Source organism: Ictidomys tridecemlineatus, chromosome 8, assembly GCF_052094955.1.
Source record: "Ictidomys tridecemlineatus isolate mIctTri1 chromosome 8, mIctTri1.hap1, whole genome shotgun sequence".
NCBI lineage: Eukaryota > Metazoa > Chordata > Mammalia > Rodentia > Sciuridae > Ictidomys > Ictidomys tridecemlineatus.
In genome coordinates, this window is record NC_135484.1 from 105,108,369 (window position 1) to 105,126,518 (window position 18,150).

General features: G+C 38.4%; 1 protein-coding gene across 1 annotated transcript in view; it reads left to right on the plus strand.

Moving 5' to 3' along the window:
• The window catches only part of Pla2g7 (phospholipase A2 group VII), a 36,858-nt gene extending 18,987 nt beyond the window's left edge, over nucleotides 1–17,871 (plus strand). The window contains exons 3-12 of the mRNA XM_005318603.5: nucleotides 4,845–4,966; nucleotides 5,409–5,553; nucleotides 7,048–7,141; nucleotides 9,167–9,235; nucleotides 9,825–9,948; nucleotides 10,836–10,949; nucleotides 12,076–12,167; nucleotides 13,343–13,513; nucleotides 16,153–16,301; nucleotides 16,733–17,871. Of these exons, the coding sequence (XP_005318660.2) occupies nucleotides 4,845–4,966; nucleotides 5,409–5,553; nucleotides 7,048–7,141; nucleotides 9,167–9,235; nucleotides 9,825–9,948; nucleotides 10,836–10,949; nucleotides 12,076–12,167; nucleotides 13,343–13,513; nucleotides 16,153–16,301; nucleotides 16,733–16,875 (1,223 nt within the window). The 3' untranslated portion in view covers nucleotides 16,876–17,871. The remainder of the gene's footprint in view (nucleotides 1–4,844; nucleotides 4,967–5,408; nucleotides 5,554–7,047; nucleotides 7,142–9,166; nucleotides 9,236–9,824; nucleotides 9,949–10,835; nucleotides 10,950–12,075; nucleotides 12,168–13,342; nucleotides 13,514–16,152; nucleotides 16,302–16,732) is intronic.
• Nucleotides 17,872–18,150: the final 279 nt, after the last annotated feature.

Here is an 18,150-nt window from a genome sequence, read left to right on the forward strand (position 1 = left end):
AGGTCTATTTGTTGAAGGGCCTGAACCACTGACCTGTTTCCAAACACCCAGGTGACTCAGAGATGTAGCACATTTGGACTTCTAAGCAAGTTTTATCAGGAAATACTTGTGGGGACCCTCAGTTTTCCCAGGATAGTATGAAGGCCTCACATTTTCCTCTTTATGACTGAAACTGAGGGAGTGCCTGTGTACTGCAAGATCATGACTGGAGAATGGAACCAGGATGAGACATTTCACGGGAAGCTCAGGTTGCAGTGATGGTAGAGAACTCCCTCAGTGCTGCCCCTTCTCTTCCTTGCTCCCTTTACCACCCAGACAGGGTAACACAACTGCCTTGGAGTTCCCTCCAAAGCAGTCTCAAAACCTGCTTCCATGAAGGTGGGAAGAGGCAGATATAGGTGTCTTGGTCAACAGATATAATCCTGGTCCGTAGTGAAGGGTGGGGAGAGAAGATGACATTTTAGGGTCTTGGGATCCATAGGGTATTGATCGTTTCTACCAAAGAGTAGGGAGAAGTGGAAGACAAGTAGGCATCAAGACAGGCCAGAGGAGAATAGATGTGGTGACTTGCTTTCTCACCTGTGATAAAAAGGGAAGGAGAGGTCAGGAAGGTTTGGACAAATCCAGAAAGAGTGGCTCAAGTGGGACAGCCATCTCTAGACAGGTTCATCTCATGTCACCAAGAAGGTCCTTTAAGGCAAAGAGATTGCTTATGGAGCTTTCTGAATTCCTGCTCATTCCAAAGGGTTGTAATGCATGAACTTCTCTCTCTGGTCTCCTGTGGAGAACAGTCGGCAGATTGTGAGTGTTGTTACACTGTCTGCACACCTGAATGGATGTGGTCACCCCAGATCTAGTTGTGCAGGCTTGATGGGTGACTCCTTACCGTAACATTTACAAAAGAGATTTCGTAACTCTCTGTCATCAAGATAAATTTTTGCCCTACTTCGTAATTGGAGAGATAAATGCCTTGTAGGAGAGGGACTGTATCTTATATCTATGTTTGCATAGGAAATTGAATAATCTCTCAAAGGGCCATTCATCCCTCAACACTTATCAGCAAATTAAGCATCAGGATGCACTGGTGACTAAGACAAAGAGCTTATAGTCAAGACGTCTGAAATCCAGTTGAAATTCCATGGACTGAAATTAGGTAACATTTTACATCATGGGCAAATTATCATCTAGGGGACATTTACATCATGTACTCTTTATTGACACAGGGTGAGAAATTCAAGACATTCTCCCCCCCCCCCGCCCCCAATTCCTTTATGTTTAAAAGTCATTGAATAACTGTTACTGGACTGGTAGAAACTTGGGGACAGTAACATTACCTCATTTATCTTTGTAGTCATAGCATTGAGCCCTGTGCCCTTCTCATCCTAAATACTCAAAAATGAGTGAATAAATATTTTAAAATATTATAGCTTATAAAGCAAAATTTTAAATAATAGATGATTCTTTATAACTTTTATTAAATGAATACCCAGACAGTATAAATATGCAGGTAAAAGGTTTAAAAATAATTATGAGATATGTGATTTGCTAATAGAGGTCATAAAGCCATAGAAGAGAAGCTTATGTTCCTAGAAGGTGTACAGTTCATCTCTAGGAGTGAATATCAAGAATATTTGATAAGTGAACACCACAATGTAATCAGATTAAGAGTGCCCTATAGGTTCCAATGTTAAAATAAAGTCGAACAAAATTTTGAAGAGATATTTATAAATTCTGAACCACAAACTACATTATCTAAAAGTGACATCCCATCTGACAAATCTTCCTCCCTTCCTTTGTGCTGACTCCTGCTGGTGGCTTGACCTTTGAACTGCAGGCCACTGAGCCTTTTCTGTAGCCACCCTGGTAAGCCACAGGACCCTGGAAACCTGTACCAAAACCTGGGTCAGCTGGACATGTCCTGTGACCCTCTCAGGAGCCAGGTGTCTTGCAATTGGCAGACCTACAGCCTCACCTTGACCTGTGGCTCCTGAATACTGGGTGAGGAGGTTTTGAGGCAGATCATGTTTTGAACAACCAGGGCCACCCAGGTTATTGGAAGGTCGTCAGGGCCTCGGGGAACTGAGATCCCACAAGGGAGGAGATTCACTATGTGGGTTGGAGCCCTCAAAGGCTCTAGAATGACTTCCAGAGGTAGTGTCTCCAAGGCAGCCGTGGTTCTCTGAGGTTCCTCACTGAACTGTGAGGAATGGAACCCCTCTTCCCAACCCAGTATAGCTGTGCCATGACTGCCTGTAGGTGGGGGCACAGCAGTTCACAGGCTGCTTATCACAGGAGGACAGGCAGGTGTGCCTTCCCCCACTGTAATCTGAACATCATGTCTCCCTACTGAACCATGAAACATGGCTCAGTAGAAAATTTTGAATGGGAAAGGAAGAGCCTTTTGATAAACAAACCCTGTAGTGTTCACCTATAGGGAAAGTTAAAAAAAAAAAAAAAACAACCCTAGAAATACCTTGAGTTTTTAATCTGCCCAATGGGAATGTGAGGTGCTCCAGTTTAAATCTTCTAAACTCCTCTAAGGATTTCACCATGAATTTGGCTTAATTCATATCTGGGAAGTGGACAATTAATAGCAGTTGAGTGCCTGTTACAGGTCAAGTTCTCTGCTACGTACTTGACCTATACTGCCGCTGCACTTGTCCTCCAGGCTGGATAAGTGCTTTCATCCCCATTTTATTAATAAAGATCAAAAGGGAATAAGCTGCCTAGGCCAGAGAAGAATAGCTTGTAGGAAATACACCTGGAATTTGAAATAGGGTCACCTGGATCTCATACCCAGAGTGTGTTCACCCAGTGTCTTCCTTGGAACTACCTCCTGTCACTGACCATACATTGCTGACCTGTGAGTCTAGCCAGGTGACCTGGTACCTTAGCACAGAGTTTCTTAAACTTTAATGAGACTTTTCTGTTTCAGTAGAGTTAGGTAAATTCTTGGAACGTGCATTTCCAAGCTCCAGGAAGTGCCAATGATGCCCGTCTGTGGATCAGCTTTGAGTAGGGAGTCCTTATGTATTTCAGTAGGTGGCCTTCATCACTGGCAGGTGCTTTACACATGAGTCACCAGTGTGCAGGATGTAAATAGGTTTGTTCCTATGACTAAAAGCCTTCCTGAGCAATTATATTGATGCAGGTGTAATACCTAACATACTGGCAGAGGCAGAGTGTGATGGAAAACACAAGAGAATCTGCCCAGCAGAGGATTCAACTCTCACAGTTCCAAAAGGAGAAGGAGTGAGCAGGCCAAGTGTATCCAGCAGAGGGAGAGTTTGGTATACTGATATTTGGACCCAACATCTTGAAACTTGGATTTGACTGCAGTTCAGAAAAGAGAACAGATGAAGCTTCAGGTGTATAGAAGGGTTTTGGCACCAAAGAGAGAAAAGGAATTTCAGGAGTGGGTGGGTCAAAGAGTATATTTGACGGGTTTGAAAGAAGAGCAAGAGACCAGTTTAATTCATCTCATTTTGACGAATATTTATTGAGTGCTCACTATGTGCCAGAAAGGGCATTAAGGTCAAAGGTTTTTACAAAGATGTGGAGATCGCTGTCTTACTGTGGGAGACAGTGTGCAGATACATAACTTCAATACAGTGTGAAAAGAAGAATTGTATGTATATATTCACATTAAGTTACTCTATGTATGTGTATATACATATGTATATACTAGAATCAGTGATACTGAGAATGAAAAAAATTTAATCTGTTGTGGGGGGGGGATCAAGGAAGGCATGACTTCTGAAGGTACCAAGGGGATTTCAAGCACAGGCCATAGTAGCATTTGTGAAGTTACAGAGACACCAATAGCTCAGTGTGCTAAGACACAAGGAAGGGGATTACTTCAGGGGAAGAGGCAGTGAGTTTGAACATAGAGGATTTTTCTTACAGGAACTTGGGATTTAACTTTTGTGCCTTTGAACTCAAGATATTTCAACCCCAGTAAACTAGAAAGAGGGTCACATTTGTGCTTAAAGTCACAGTGCATTTGCTTAGCAGGGCATGTGCCCATTTAAATATCTCCTACAAACTGCTTTCCAAAAGGACCCCAGACATTGTCCCTTTAAGAATACACCACATGACGACAGGGAGCCACTACAGATTTTAAGAATTGCCTGGTGAGATTAGTGCATTGAATCATTCTAGGAGCTGGGTAAGGGATGTCTTCAAAGGGGTCAAGGTCCAGGTTGCATAGGACAGTTCAGAGAGAGGGCAACTGCTTGATCAAGAGATAGGGAATTAGTGAGACAGATGACAAGGTCAGGGATACATTGGGGAGTTGATTCTAAGTTAAAACCAAATGTTAGAATTGAGTCTTGAGATGGATATGGGGGTTGGTAAGAAAGAGCTAGAAGAGTAGGATGTTTCCAGGTTTCTCTCCCTATCTATGCATGTGAGAGGGAATTCTGTTGTGTGGGCTGTGTGGTTTGGTAGATGGCTATTTAGTTCACCTTGGACTATGGCATTAGGCAGAGATGCCCAGTGAGAAGTTACAAGCGCAAATCTGAATGTAAGATAAAGTTTATGATTAGAAAAAACAGATTTGTGAAGTCATCTTTAATATACTCTAGACAGAAGCAGGGTGACAGCAAGCTGTATTAGGAAGTGATAGTCCCAAGCATCTTGGGGGAAGACCATGTCTACCTCCATGATTTTATTCTTCAAAACCCCTACATGGTGTTCTGCATACAACAGGTTCTCAATTAGTTTAAGAAATGAGAGAGACCAGAAACAATGGGAAGGAACTCAATTCCCTTGGAGTTCCTTGCATAATAAGACCTGAGGTGTGTAATGGATGATAAATGAAGTAACATGGGCCTGTTTTTCAGGATGGACTGATCAAATACAAATGCTGATGGCTGCTGTAAGCTTTGAACATACTAAAATCCCCAGAGGAAGTGGATCTTACTCTGTTGGTTGCACAGACTTGATGTTTGATTATACCAATAAGGTAATGCTTGGATTAATACAAAGTATCCTTTTATTCTAACATTAACTACTGTCAAGATCCACTAGCAGGTGTTAAAACTTGGCATTGCCCTCATCTGAGAATGACTAATATTGCCACTTATATTGCTTCATCTGAAGCCTTTGCTAATTAAGTCATTCCCTAGCTCTTTGATGACATCTGATTAATTGCCTATGAATTCTCCCCACACTCAATAGCTGAAGCAAGTCTGCTCATTTTCTTTTCCCACTCAGAAAGCATATTGTTATTTTTCTTCTCCGTACTAATTCTGTTCAATCACTACAGTATTTTTAAAAGTTGTCCACACCTCATTATGAACAACAAAGGTACCTGGGTCTCCATTAATAAAATATGCAAAATAGCTGTTGGTATAGTTTTGAGAAACAACTTGACTAAAAAATGTATTAATTTCTCTCCTTAACAGAGCACCTTCTTGCGTTTGTATTATCCATCTCAAGATTATGATCACTATGAGACCCTTTGGATCCCAAACCAAGAATATTTTTTGGGTCTTAGTAAATTTATTGGAACACATGGGCATATGAGCAAAATTTTAAAGTTTTTATACGGTAAGATTTCCATTGCTCCTACTCTGTTGGCTCTAGAATATGAGAAACCCTTAGAAACAATAGGAATTTCAGATAGTTCAGACCAAAGTAAATTTTCTCCAATCTAAACATCTCCTAAGGTGACAAGGACAGTATTTCTGAGGAGCCTAAGAGAATCTAGGGTTCTCATTTGTCCATTCTGAATTTGATGGGAGTAGTTGAGAGGGTCAGACTGACCTACCATCTTTCTGTGGCTGGTCCTTGGTTTTTCCTCTTAGAGGCCCACTGGGAAGGCAAGAATATAATGAGAGTAGCAGGTTGGCTTAGGACCACTGCCCCATTTGCTCTTTCAGGCTGAATGAGAAAGAAAGTAGAAGCCACTGTAACTATCCAGATCAAAACAAAACAAACAAACAAAAATCTAATTTCTTACTTTTCACAAATGAAGAGACTTTGCTCTCTTCCCATTACCTACCTATAAGGAACCAGCCTCTCACTAATAATCGATGTTCATTCATGATTTAATGTGTCTAGATTGTGCTAACACAGACTTTCCTCATCTATCTGCCCAGATACCGCCATTGGGTCAATGTTAACTATGTCTTCAAATTTCTCCCTCAAAACCAACAACAAGTTCTAGAATTAATTTTAAACTTAGAATTTTTAAAAAAACCAATCTAATGTAGGAATGATGAGAATAGCATATTATACATCTTTATTGTGAATAATTTATAAATCACTTCCATATCGATCATCACATTCAGTTTTCCTGACCACAACTTCATTTTATAGATGAGAAAAAAAAATGAAACAAAAAATATGGTCAGAATTATTATTGCCTGACAGTTGTGAAGGAATGGAGGAAAATATTTTCCATGTTTTTGAGCCCCTTACTGTATGAGTGGATAGGTGCTCAATTTTATTAATTAAAGAAAACTCTCTCAAAACCTTTATGAAGTAGTTATCATTTCCTCCACTTCACAGGAGAGGAGTCTAAAGCTCAGAAAGTCAGTAATTTGCCAGAGGCCAATAGCTGGTGGATGGCAGAGGTGTATCCAAAGCCACCTTTAAGTATGAAGTCTGTGGTCTCACCATCCTTCACTGGATCATGACAAATTAAAATGATAGGAGTCTCCGATTCTTAGATTCTGGTTTTCAGTGTAACGCTCCTGAGTTTACTGCATGGTTTGGTTTCCCTTTGACATTGTCTCAAACATCAAAATAGTAATAAGTAGCAGCCCCCCTGAATACACCTGTGTAGGAAAATCTCTAACCTTAAGTTCAGAGCTGGCAGCGAGAACGGATAGCTAATGATAGTACCATGTGAGAAAAGAGCATACGATGCAGGTATTTGGTTGGTGAGTAACCAGTAGCTGACTTTTTAATAAGTTCACTATTAAGCCATAAAAACATAAATTCCATGCTTCCAGATTTTATGCTAAGGAGATGTAAGTTAAGTTCACTAGCAACATTCAAGTCAGAGAAAATACTAACTAATTTCCTATTGTTGTCTAGGTTCAATAATAATTCCTGCGAACTGGAATTCTCCTCTGAGGACTGGTGAAAAATACCCGCTTATTATCTTTTCTCATGGTCTTGGAGCATTTAGGTAATGTTTGAGAGATTGGACAGCTTTATCCTCTAGCTATCTATGACTGAATAGGTTTTTTTCCCAAAAAAGTAACAGCAGATTTTAGATTGTCATACTGGCCCTTGTCCTGGGGTACTGAGCTTCCTCAAGAATTGGCTGTAGTGGGCTGTTTGGTCCTAGCTCTATCTTGTCAAGTAGTACTTTACCTCCTTCCAGTTCATGGAAACTAGCCTTATAACAGAGAAGAGAGGATGCTTTTGCCATTAGACATTTTAATTATTTACACTCTTTTGAAATTATCCTGTGTTAGTTCATACCTTCCAAGAAACAAAGATTGGATTAGCTGCAAAAGATATTTGAAAGAAAGAAAAATACCTGTGCAGGTTCGAAGGAAAGATGGGGAAAGTCTTCAAATCATGGGACACCTGGAAAGGAGAATGAGGAAGGAAGAAGGATTAGATAACAGGAGTCTCTGATTGTAGTAGAGTTCTAAGAAAGTATGCACCAGGCCCACGGAAGGAGTGCTTGACCTGAAGTTGCTTGTCAAGATTCTCAGTCTCAGAGAAATGAGCCTATGTTAGTACCCAATCTGTGCACATCACTGGGAGTGTCTCACAGCTTAGTTTGCTTTTGAACATGTTGATGGATCGAGAGGAGCAGGAGCTGAATGGGGTCTTTAAGACTACAGCATGACTTCTGAGGGGCACATTTTAATGGCAACTATACCCTCTCAAACTTTCTTCTTCTGTCTTCTCAACTGCCTCTCCTTCTCCTACCTTGGAGGATTTTAAGACTTTCAGAGAATAAAAGGTGATTTTTGACTGAAATGAAGTTGGGTAGCATCTTCAATAAAGAATTATCTTCAACACTTTAACTTAGTCTGGTTAGTTATTTGATTTCTACTGGTGCCTGGCAAAGTGAAATCTTAGCGCCAAATCCAGCCTGCCACCATTTCTGTAATAAGCTTTGATTGGAAAGTGGCCAAGCCCATTCAGTTTTCATACTGTGACTCTTTTGTGCAACAACAGCAGAGTTGCTTAGCTGTGACAAACACAGTATGGCCCTCAAAGCTAGAAATATTTGCTCTCTGGTCTTTAACAGAAAGTCTGCTTATCTCTATAGAGGACCATTTCTCCTCCTACAAAGGAACCTCTGTCTTCAGCATTAGAAGATATTGTTCCCAGACACTACTTTTTACTTTCTATGGGCATTTCCTGTTGAACGCAGGATGTGAGAAAAAGATTATGCAGAATGAAGACACAGAGGAGGGTATAAGGGCTATGGTTTTTAATCCCTCCACCCAGTCCAATCATTTCAGTAACAGCTAGCAAGTGTTAAGTATTTAACCTGTTTCAGATAGGGTTATAAGCACTGAAGACCTAACAATTCACTTGATCCTTACCTGTGAGGTACCAACGGTTATAGCATCACCTTCTTATTGATAAGGTGGAAAAAAGATAAGTGCCCTATCCAAGGTACCCAGCTACTAAATGGAAGAACCAGGATTTAAACTCAGTGGTCAGATTGAGTATGCTTTCTCTTAACTGCCTTCCTATGTACATCATCTTGTCCAAACTGTACAGCTATCCTTGAGGTAGGGGTTTATTCTTAGCCCCAATTTTGCAGCAATTAACCAAAATATCAGATAGCTGGTTAGTGGCAAAGTCAAGATTTAAAAAACCCCCAAATCTCAAAGGCAACATTTGTAATCACTGTGCCAGGGTTTCTCAAGCTCAATGTTATTGACATTTGAGGGCCAAATAATATATTGTTTTTAGAGAGTTGTTCTGTGTATCTTAAGATGTTTAGCTGTATCCCTCTGCTTACTGGATGCCCTTAGTGCCCTTCTCCCAGTTGTAATAATGATAATACCTCCGGCATTGTCAAATAGCCCCTAAGGGTTAAGGTTGCTCCCTTGGTGAACCAAAGCTCCATGCTCTACCTCCAGGGCACTAGCCTCCTAGTTCTGTTTCTGGTTGTCTTAGAAGAACCAGACTGTCATCATGCCTCATAGTTGCAATACTTCTCTCTTTTTGTTTTAAGGACAGTTTATTCTGCTATTGGCATTGACCTGGCATCTCATGGATTTATAGTAGCTGCTGTAGAACACAGGTAGGTATCATGGTATGGCTGGGGTCTTTAGTCAAATACAGAGAAAGTTGATGCCCATAAGTATGCTTTTATCATACAAGCTGAAAAAATTGTTGATGATATTTTCAACTATGATTACATGATGAGGTTGGGGGAAAGGGGGTTGAGTTAGATTGTCAAGGCTTAAAAAAACAAACAAATTTTGAAGTGTTATTGTGTGCCCTATACTGTGCTAAGTGTTTTTCATACACCAATTAATTAAACTTCACAACCATCCTACAGGATGGTTATCATTTTTCAACTTAAGGAAGATGGAAATGAAGGTGAGAAAAGATAATTTGTCCAAAGTCAGACGCTGGGATTTGATTCCATTATATTTTCCTCCTAGTACTGTGAAGACTGAATAAGGTGTTTTTACATGTGACTTGACAAGGAGCAATAAGATCCATTTCCTAGAGCTTCCTTGGGGTCCTCTTTAATTAAAAAAAATAAAGTATAATAGAAGAGGAAAAACAAGTTAAAAAAATGAGAAGAAAGTTGAATCAAGGATGGAGTTGAGGAACATGGATCAGATGAGGAAGGAGTAAAATCAGTTATGTTTGCGTTATAGAGATGGATCTGCATCTGCAACTTACTATTTCGAGGACCAGTCTGCTGCAGAAACAAGGAACAGGTCTTGGCTCTACTTTAAAACCCTGGAACAAGGAGAGAAGGAGACTTTTCGAAAACAGCAGGTACTTTGCCATGATAAGAGAGGTGTTCTGGTGGCCTAAAGCATGTATGTAAAAAACAATGACATTTGTTAATTTAATTTTAGACATGGCAAACTATGCTCCTGGCTCTCCTACTCCCCATTAACAAAAGAGCTGTCAGAAGATATCCAAGTAGTAAGATTTCCTTAACAAAATGTCTGGTTCACAGTAAAAGTAAACACAAGTCTTTCTGGAAGAATTTTCTGGTATTGGAACTTCTAATTTTAGAATCTCAAAAAGTGATAAGAAATAAACTAATAGATCCCATACTCGTGCAGGCAATAGAAAAAAAAAGACTTCAGAGAGGAAGTGTGTAACAGTGCTAAGAGTACAGTCTTCATAATCCAACTTCCTATGTTTGAAAGTTGAACTCTACTAGCTTCATCACTTTGCTGTGGGCTGAACCAGGACAGGTTCATCTCTTTTGCTTCCGCATTTTATCTGTTACAAAACAGTGAGTTATAATAGCAGTGTCTATCTTACAGAGCTGTTGGGATAATTAAGTGAAATAAAACACATTTATTGTTTCTTTGTTGTTGGCATTTTACATATGGTATGGCATTGAAGTTCACCTACATTTTATCGATGTAGACATTGCTATACAATCAGTGGAAGCCCAGGGAGATTAAGTAAATCATCTGAAGTTACACAGCACCTAAGCACAGAGCCAGGATTTGAACTAAGCTATACTTCCCTGTGAAGCTGATAACCATGTCCCTATGTCAGCTTGCACACTAATCATTAATCACTCAGATGTTTCCAGTTTATAACAAACCAACTATTTTCCCAAATGCAACCTCTGTAAAAACTTTAAGATAAATGTTAAAATCTTTTACTTTATCATTTCTTTCTTCTATTAATCATATTAGGTGCAGCAGAGAGCAAAAGAATGTTCCGAGGCTCTCAACGTCATTCTTGACATTGCTGACGGAACACCAGTGAAGGATGTGTTAAATTTAGGGTTTGATGTGCAACAACTGAAGGTGAGCTTTAAAAAAGCCATGCCCCTACCTCGACCCATTGTTCTTTATTGTTGATGTTGTCTGATTTTCAGCTATATTGCAGGATAAAGAGTTATTAAAAACAAAAACAAACAAAAAACATTTAAAAATACAGGCAAAGTAGTACAGCAATGAAGAGCGTATTAAGTTCAACTACAAATGAAATGACCAAGCGTCAGTTTTAATCCACAAAAATGGCATCTTTATGTAGATCAACTTGATACCTCCAGGGGAATTATTATAATTTCTTGGACAGCTCCTACATGTTCTTGAACTTAAACTTGAAAAGTTGATTAAAAGTTTTGGATACAATTTTGGGAGCGAGTGGAAGAATATCAGACAGAGTAGACAGCATAAGCAGAGACTCAAAAGTGTTCAGGGGTAGGGTAGGGTGGAGTGCAGGAAGAAGGGAAACTAGAAGGAGTTTAGTTTCAGGATAAGATGAGGATCTGTCCTCCAGGTCAATGAAGAGTTTGTGGTCTTTCAAGCAGCCTCTCTCTCTCCAATATCCAGGCCTTTGTACATGTTAACCTCTTGGCCTGACATACCCTTCCCTACAACTAACTCCTTCCTCATTGTTAATACTCTAGTCAGACATCATGCCCTCCAAGAAGGGTGTGTGGTCCCCAGAGCCTGTCCCTGTTTGGGTTAGCTGTCTATCAGATGAGCCCCTTGGCATATTGTATTGCATCAGGCATCTGTAGCACTTCTTTCCCTGATAGACTGTGAATTCACTGAAAATGAGACTGCACTGCCTGGCGCGTAGGAGGTACTCAGCAATGCTCAAGGAATGACTAAACCAATAAACATAGGCTGGGGAGAGGCAGAAATCAGCACTGATGTTGAAGTTTCAAGTGTGGGTGACTAGGAAGACCATGAAGTTACTTCTGAATTCTTTCGAATTATTTATATACACATATATACACACATCTAATACATATGGATATGTATATGTATGTGTATGTGTACATTCTATTTTATAGGAAATCAAGTACTTACTCATTGCCTGTGAAATGAGTAATGACTATATGATTGACAAGATCATGTAGTCTATTCTTCTAACACTATGTGAAATAGTTATACATGTTTATCATGCTTTTTCACATAGGGCTCCATCGATAGGAATAAAATAGCAGTAATTGGGCATTCTTTTGGTGGAGCAACAGTTATTCAAACTCTTAGTGAAGACCAGAGATTCAGGTAAGAAAATAAGACAAAGCAAGAGATGAGTAAATTATTAGAAGAGTGGGAATAAGAACACATGTGAGATGCAATGTTTTTTGTTGAAGTCTTTGTGAAGAAGGGATGTGTCCAGGTTTATAAGTCAATCTCTTTGTCTCCATCAGGCACTCTATATAAATTTTCCTAGGTGGAAACCATTTACTTCTCCTGCTATTAAAAACTCCCCACCCCCATCCCTGTAAACTTTCCCCCATCATTCTTATTTATCTGCTCAAGAGCTTAATGTTTTCACTTGGAAATTTATCTTTGCACACATCTGTTCTCAAATAATGATTGTGATAATAATATTGCCATCTTATAATATTTATAGACTTTTCTAATAAGCAGGATTTTTAAAAATTAGTTTTTCTCCCTCTATCTTTAAGGCATAGCTAGATGTAAAAGCACACAGTTATTTGTATAGGAGTCAGGACCAGACCCCACCCAGTTTTCTAATTTGAAAAAATATTTTCTTTCTAGTACTGCTTCATTCCAGACTGGTGAGATCACATAGAACCAAACATATGGAAAGTAGGCAGGATCATTTGTGAAATTTAACCTGAAATTACTTAAAATCTGTTATAATTTCTTCTTTTATCCACTGAGCACATCAGAAGGGTTATTCAAAAGGTCAGGAAACATAGTATATACTTGTAAAAAGAAAAGTTAGTGACATTTTAAATGATATGCTTCCTACATCTTTCTGTAACTCCCAGACAATTCTTCAGGTTAAGCAATGAATTCATTTGTTCCTCTGGACAAGGTATAATAAATACACTATGGAGTGCTCTGAAGCTCTGGGAACACAGATGAATTGGTTCATTTATTGTACTTTTGAGACACCTCACAGTTTTGAAGAAATTGCTACTTATTTTTAAATTTATTTTGAAAACAATGTAACAAAATTGAACAATAAAAGTCTTAAGGAAATGTCTTTTCATAGGTTGCAATTCCTAAACACCTCCTACAGAAAACAATTATGTAATGCAAGTCTGCTACCTTATAAAACTAGTGATATCCCTTTTTCACACTGAAGTATAATAGTTATTATACCCAGCAAGATAACCCATAGTACATTTGGTGTGTTAGGAAGCCCTATATGTTGGCCAGTGTGTAACTAGCCTTTCTTCATCACTGTTAACAAATATCTGCAGGTGTGGCATTGCCCTTGATCCATGGATGTATCCAGTGAGTGATGATATGTATTCCAAAGTTCCTCAGCCCCTCTTCTTTATCAACTCGGAACAATTCCAGTCTCCTAATGACATCAAAAAAATGACAAAATTCTACCTACCTGATAAAGAAAGAAAAATGATTACAATCAAGTGAGTATTAGTAATGTACTCTATCTAAAACAGAAATGGAACTTGGACAAATGTCAACAGACACTATTTTGTGACCATTACAGTAATGTTAAATCAGTTATTTAAACTTTCAATAAGGAGCATGTTAGATGATCTCAGTTTCTAATTACATTTACTCTTTTTAAAATGAAAATACTTTCAGTAGTGTTAACAAATATAGTGCAAGTACCAGTAATTTAAATTTGCATTAGGCTATGAACACCTTTTATCTAAAAATATTTTGGAGGTGGGATGCAGGAACAAAGTATTCTATCCTTATTGCCAGGCTAGGAACTCCTAAAGAAGAAGTCAGATCTTCTACTGTGCTGACCTGTTGGGAAAGAATCAGAGATTATTAATTCCTTGGAGCTTTAACAAGTTGCCCTTGAGGATTAGCATTATGCTTCCATCAAGAATATGAGAAAGAACTCCAAATAGGATTTTGAACTCACAATAAGGTATTACAAAGCAAAGATAGAACTCACCTTCTCCATTTGAACCTCAGTTTATTTAGGAAAAAGAGCAGGAAGGATTCATGTAGAGTAGTTCCTGCCCCCATCTGCAATTTTCATTTCTACACTTTTGTTTTCTATAGTTTTAGTTACCCACAGTAGGGAAACATTAATGAGAAAAATTACAGAAATCAGCAATTCATCAGTTTTAAATGTGTGCCATGCTCAGTACCATAATGAAATCTTGTACCATTGCTGCATGCTGCCTGGGACATGAACCATCCCTTTGTCCAGTGTCTCCACACTATATATGCTACTCACTTGTTAGTCACTTAGTGCCATCTCCGCACTAAGAGTGTCACAGTATCATAGTGCTTGTGTTGAAATATGGTTCAATAAGATATTTTGAGAGAGATCACATTCATATAATTTTTATTATAGTAGATTATTAAAATTGTTCTATGTTATTGTTATTGCTAATATCTTTTTAAAATATTATGGTTTTTTTTCATACCTTATTTTTTTAATGTGGTGCTGAGGATCAAACCCAGTGCCTCACATACGCTAGGCAAGTGCTCTACCACAAGCTACAACCCAAGCCTTGTTATTGCTAATATCTTACTATACCTAATTTATAAACTTTATCCTAGGCATGGATATATAGGAAAAAAACATTATGTGTAGGTTCTGTACTACCTGTGATTTCGTGTACCTCCCTTGGACAAAGGGGAACTACTAGAGTATGGGCAATAGCCACTATGGAATCAGAAAATGGAGGAGTCTTTTCCAACTGAAAAGTGTTCTTAGAAGGGATGGCACTCAAATTTGATCTTGTAGCATTGAAAGAGTTTATATAGATTTAAGGAAGGGTCTGGGTATTTCAGGTAAAGGCTTCAAGTTAGTTTATTTGTATGTGCAATCTAGTTCTGAAACATATGCTACAGATCACCTATCCCTCCCTCAAACTTATTTCCTTCTTGGTTCTCATGTTTTTCTTCCCTTTTTATTAAAGAATAGCTTGCATTTAATATTTCATGCACTTCTATACACTCTTTGATGCTTGCAATCTAGTTTCCTAAGCCCCCACAACTGCATTGACAGTGCTTCAGCTCACAGCCTCTGCAGTCCCAGTCTTTCTCACCCATCTGCCACGAGCTTCTCTTTCTAGACTCCTGAATCATTCATCCCACTCCCTATTTTTCTCCTCTCAGGCCATCTCTCCCTTCATCCAGGCTTCTGCTCTCAGCTCTCTCAGACCTTGTCTCTATTTATCTTCCTAATGTTTCTGACACTCAAGTTTCAGCTGGAATGTGGGGAAGAGGGAGAGGGAGACAGCTGCTGTGCTTTGAGCTTAGGTGGCTAAAAGAATGATGCTTTGCTTCTTGGAACCGGTGAAGAGAGGAGAAAGAGTTGCAATGGGGGAGACTGGTCTGAGGTTGTGCTTTAGCCTTGAAATTTCCTGCGAAGTTGAAAGTCTAAGTAGAGACATCTGGCCACAAATTAGAAATGTACAGAATTTGCCTGCTATTGTAGAAGAAACCTTTGGGATATAAGATGCTGCAAAATGAGAAAGGAAGTGGTTCAAGAATAGAATCTGGAGGAATGCCTACACTGAGATGAAGAAGAATCAAGTCAGAAATGAAGGTGAGATGTTAAGGAAATGAACAGAGGTGCAAGAGAGTCACCAAGTATCAAAAAAAGAGGGGAGCCTTCTATTAGATGTTAGACTGTTGATGAATATAGGCCAATACAGGTCAGATCTTTGTCATTGTGATCATTTAATAGATAAAGGGGTTAACTCTGGGGTGTTTTAGCAAGGAACATACACATATTAATATAAGTATTAGGTGTGAGGGACAGACTCTGACTTCAAGGCCTTTCAACACCTAGCACATTCCATTTACTGAAATCAGAAGTATTAAACATCATTTCTTCTAAAATCAACACACCAGGATTCTTTTTTTTTTTCTAGCTGGAGAGTACTTTACTTTAGGGTCCCTAAATGAATAGCTTGTGACCCAGGAATACATGTAAGGAGATCAGATTGCAAGTTTTCTTTCCTTGACTTTCAGTAAACAAGCTAATGGGGCCAGGATCTTTCTTGCACCCTAACTACAAAAGTAATTTTTATCAAATACATGTGATGTAAATTTCTCATTTCTCTTTTAGGGGTTCGGTTCATCATAATTTTGCTGACTTCACTTTTGCAGCCGGTAAAGTAATTGGACACATATTCAAATTAAAAGGACATATAGATTCAGAGGTTGCTATTGATCTCACCGACAAAGCTTCATTAGCATTCTTACAAAAGTATTTAGGTAAGAAATGAATCTTATTTCCTAAACTGATGTTCTACGATAACTCTGCATTATTTAACAATCTAGTTTTAACTATTTCTTTACAATTAAACAAAGCAGTAAATCAATTTGAAAGCAAAAATTTGAGAAAGCTTTCCTGCTTTGCATTCTATTTATCATAGAAAGCAAATCTACTTGTTAAGAGTTAGTTTCTCCATAAAGTCTGGGAGAGACTTGCCTCTTGGAGATACTGATGGAAAGAAGGGTGTCTCACTCCTACCTCTCAACTTCTTGCAGCTGATGAAGCCCTGGGGTAGCTGACATGGAACACCTTGCCACTAAGGTCACTGTGCAATTTGCATAATGTATAATTCTACAGTGCCACCTAGAGGTGCTAGACTGTTCAGTGCTCATAAATGTTTAATATGTTTATTAACATTTATATTTTGTAGGACTTGAAAAAGACTTTAATCAGTGGGACTCTCTGATGGAAGGAGCTGATAAGAATCTTATTCCAGGACCAACAATTCACACACTCACCCAACCTGACACTCCACAGGACTCTATGGGAATAGAGAAAGAGAATGTAGATTAAAAGAGCTTTTTTAAAAGTTTCATTTAAAAACTGAGAGAGCAAGAATCTTAATTGTATTTTCCCAAATAATTCATACCTTAAGTTTTAGTTTATACCGTAATAGTGATTGAGTTGAGGTTTGGATTAAAAACTTTTTCCTTTAAAGAAAGAATGCAATATACAAAAATCATAGCAGCACAAATTATATTTTTATTTAGTGGATCTTTTTTGTATTAAAATTAAAATTGGCTTTTACATTATTTTAATTAATGGAAGTGTATTAAAAATAGGCACAATGCTAATGAAAACCTGTTGTGATGAGATTCCCTAAACTTATAGTAAAAACAGATGTTCTTGTCTTTTATTCTCTGTTAGCAGTAGTAGAATTCAGTTTTAGCAACCTGGTATTCTAGGATAAACTTGGCAGTGTTTAACTTTCAGTCATGATAAGAAAAATTAGATCTGTTTGATAATAAAGTCATTGTTTTAATGCAGGACTGGTGATACTATACAATTTCAATATGGTAAGGAAATGGGGAGGGGACCAAGGTTGGGAGTGCTAGGAACAGGGCAGAGGCTTGTAAAACAAGTTGGCAATTTGTTTGCATTTTTAAATGTTCTCTCCCATGCATTCTATTTACTAAACAAAAGTGCTCTTGGTATTACAGCTATGAAAGACAGGCCGGGGATTCCAGCTATAACAAATTAATATAGTTATTCACCTAAAAACTGAAGGATAACAGAGGCAGTATTCTGAGTTACATTTAATCACTTTGTTTTCCCAATAAATATTTAATGGAAATTTTAAATTTTACATGTAGTAATAATATAAGTAGAATAACAGTTAAATGGAGGTTTATAAAAATCTTAAAATATAGACTCTTGGGCTGGGGATGTGGCTCAAGCGGTAGTGTGCTTGCCTGGCATGCGCGTGGGCGCTGGGTTGGATCCTCAGCACCACATACAAATAATGATGCTGTGTCCGCCGAAAACTAAACAATAAATATTTAAAAATTCTCTCTCTTTTTAAAAAAATATATAGACACACTTATACATCTAGGAATTATGCTGCTCAATAGTTAAGTGTATATTTTGGCCTAAATATGACGTTCCTAGAAATTCTCCAGAATTTTAAGTTAGCCTATGTGAACAAGGAAATCAATACTTTGTCTGGTTGATACTTCAATCCCTATCTCTTCCACCCAGTTAATAAGTAACTATGTGATTTGGCACCTCAGGCCATCTTTAGTGGCTTAAGGTGCAAAATCATTCATTCTGAGAAATTTGAATTATCCT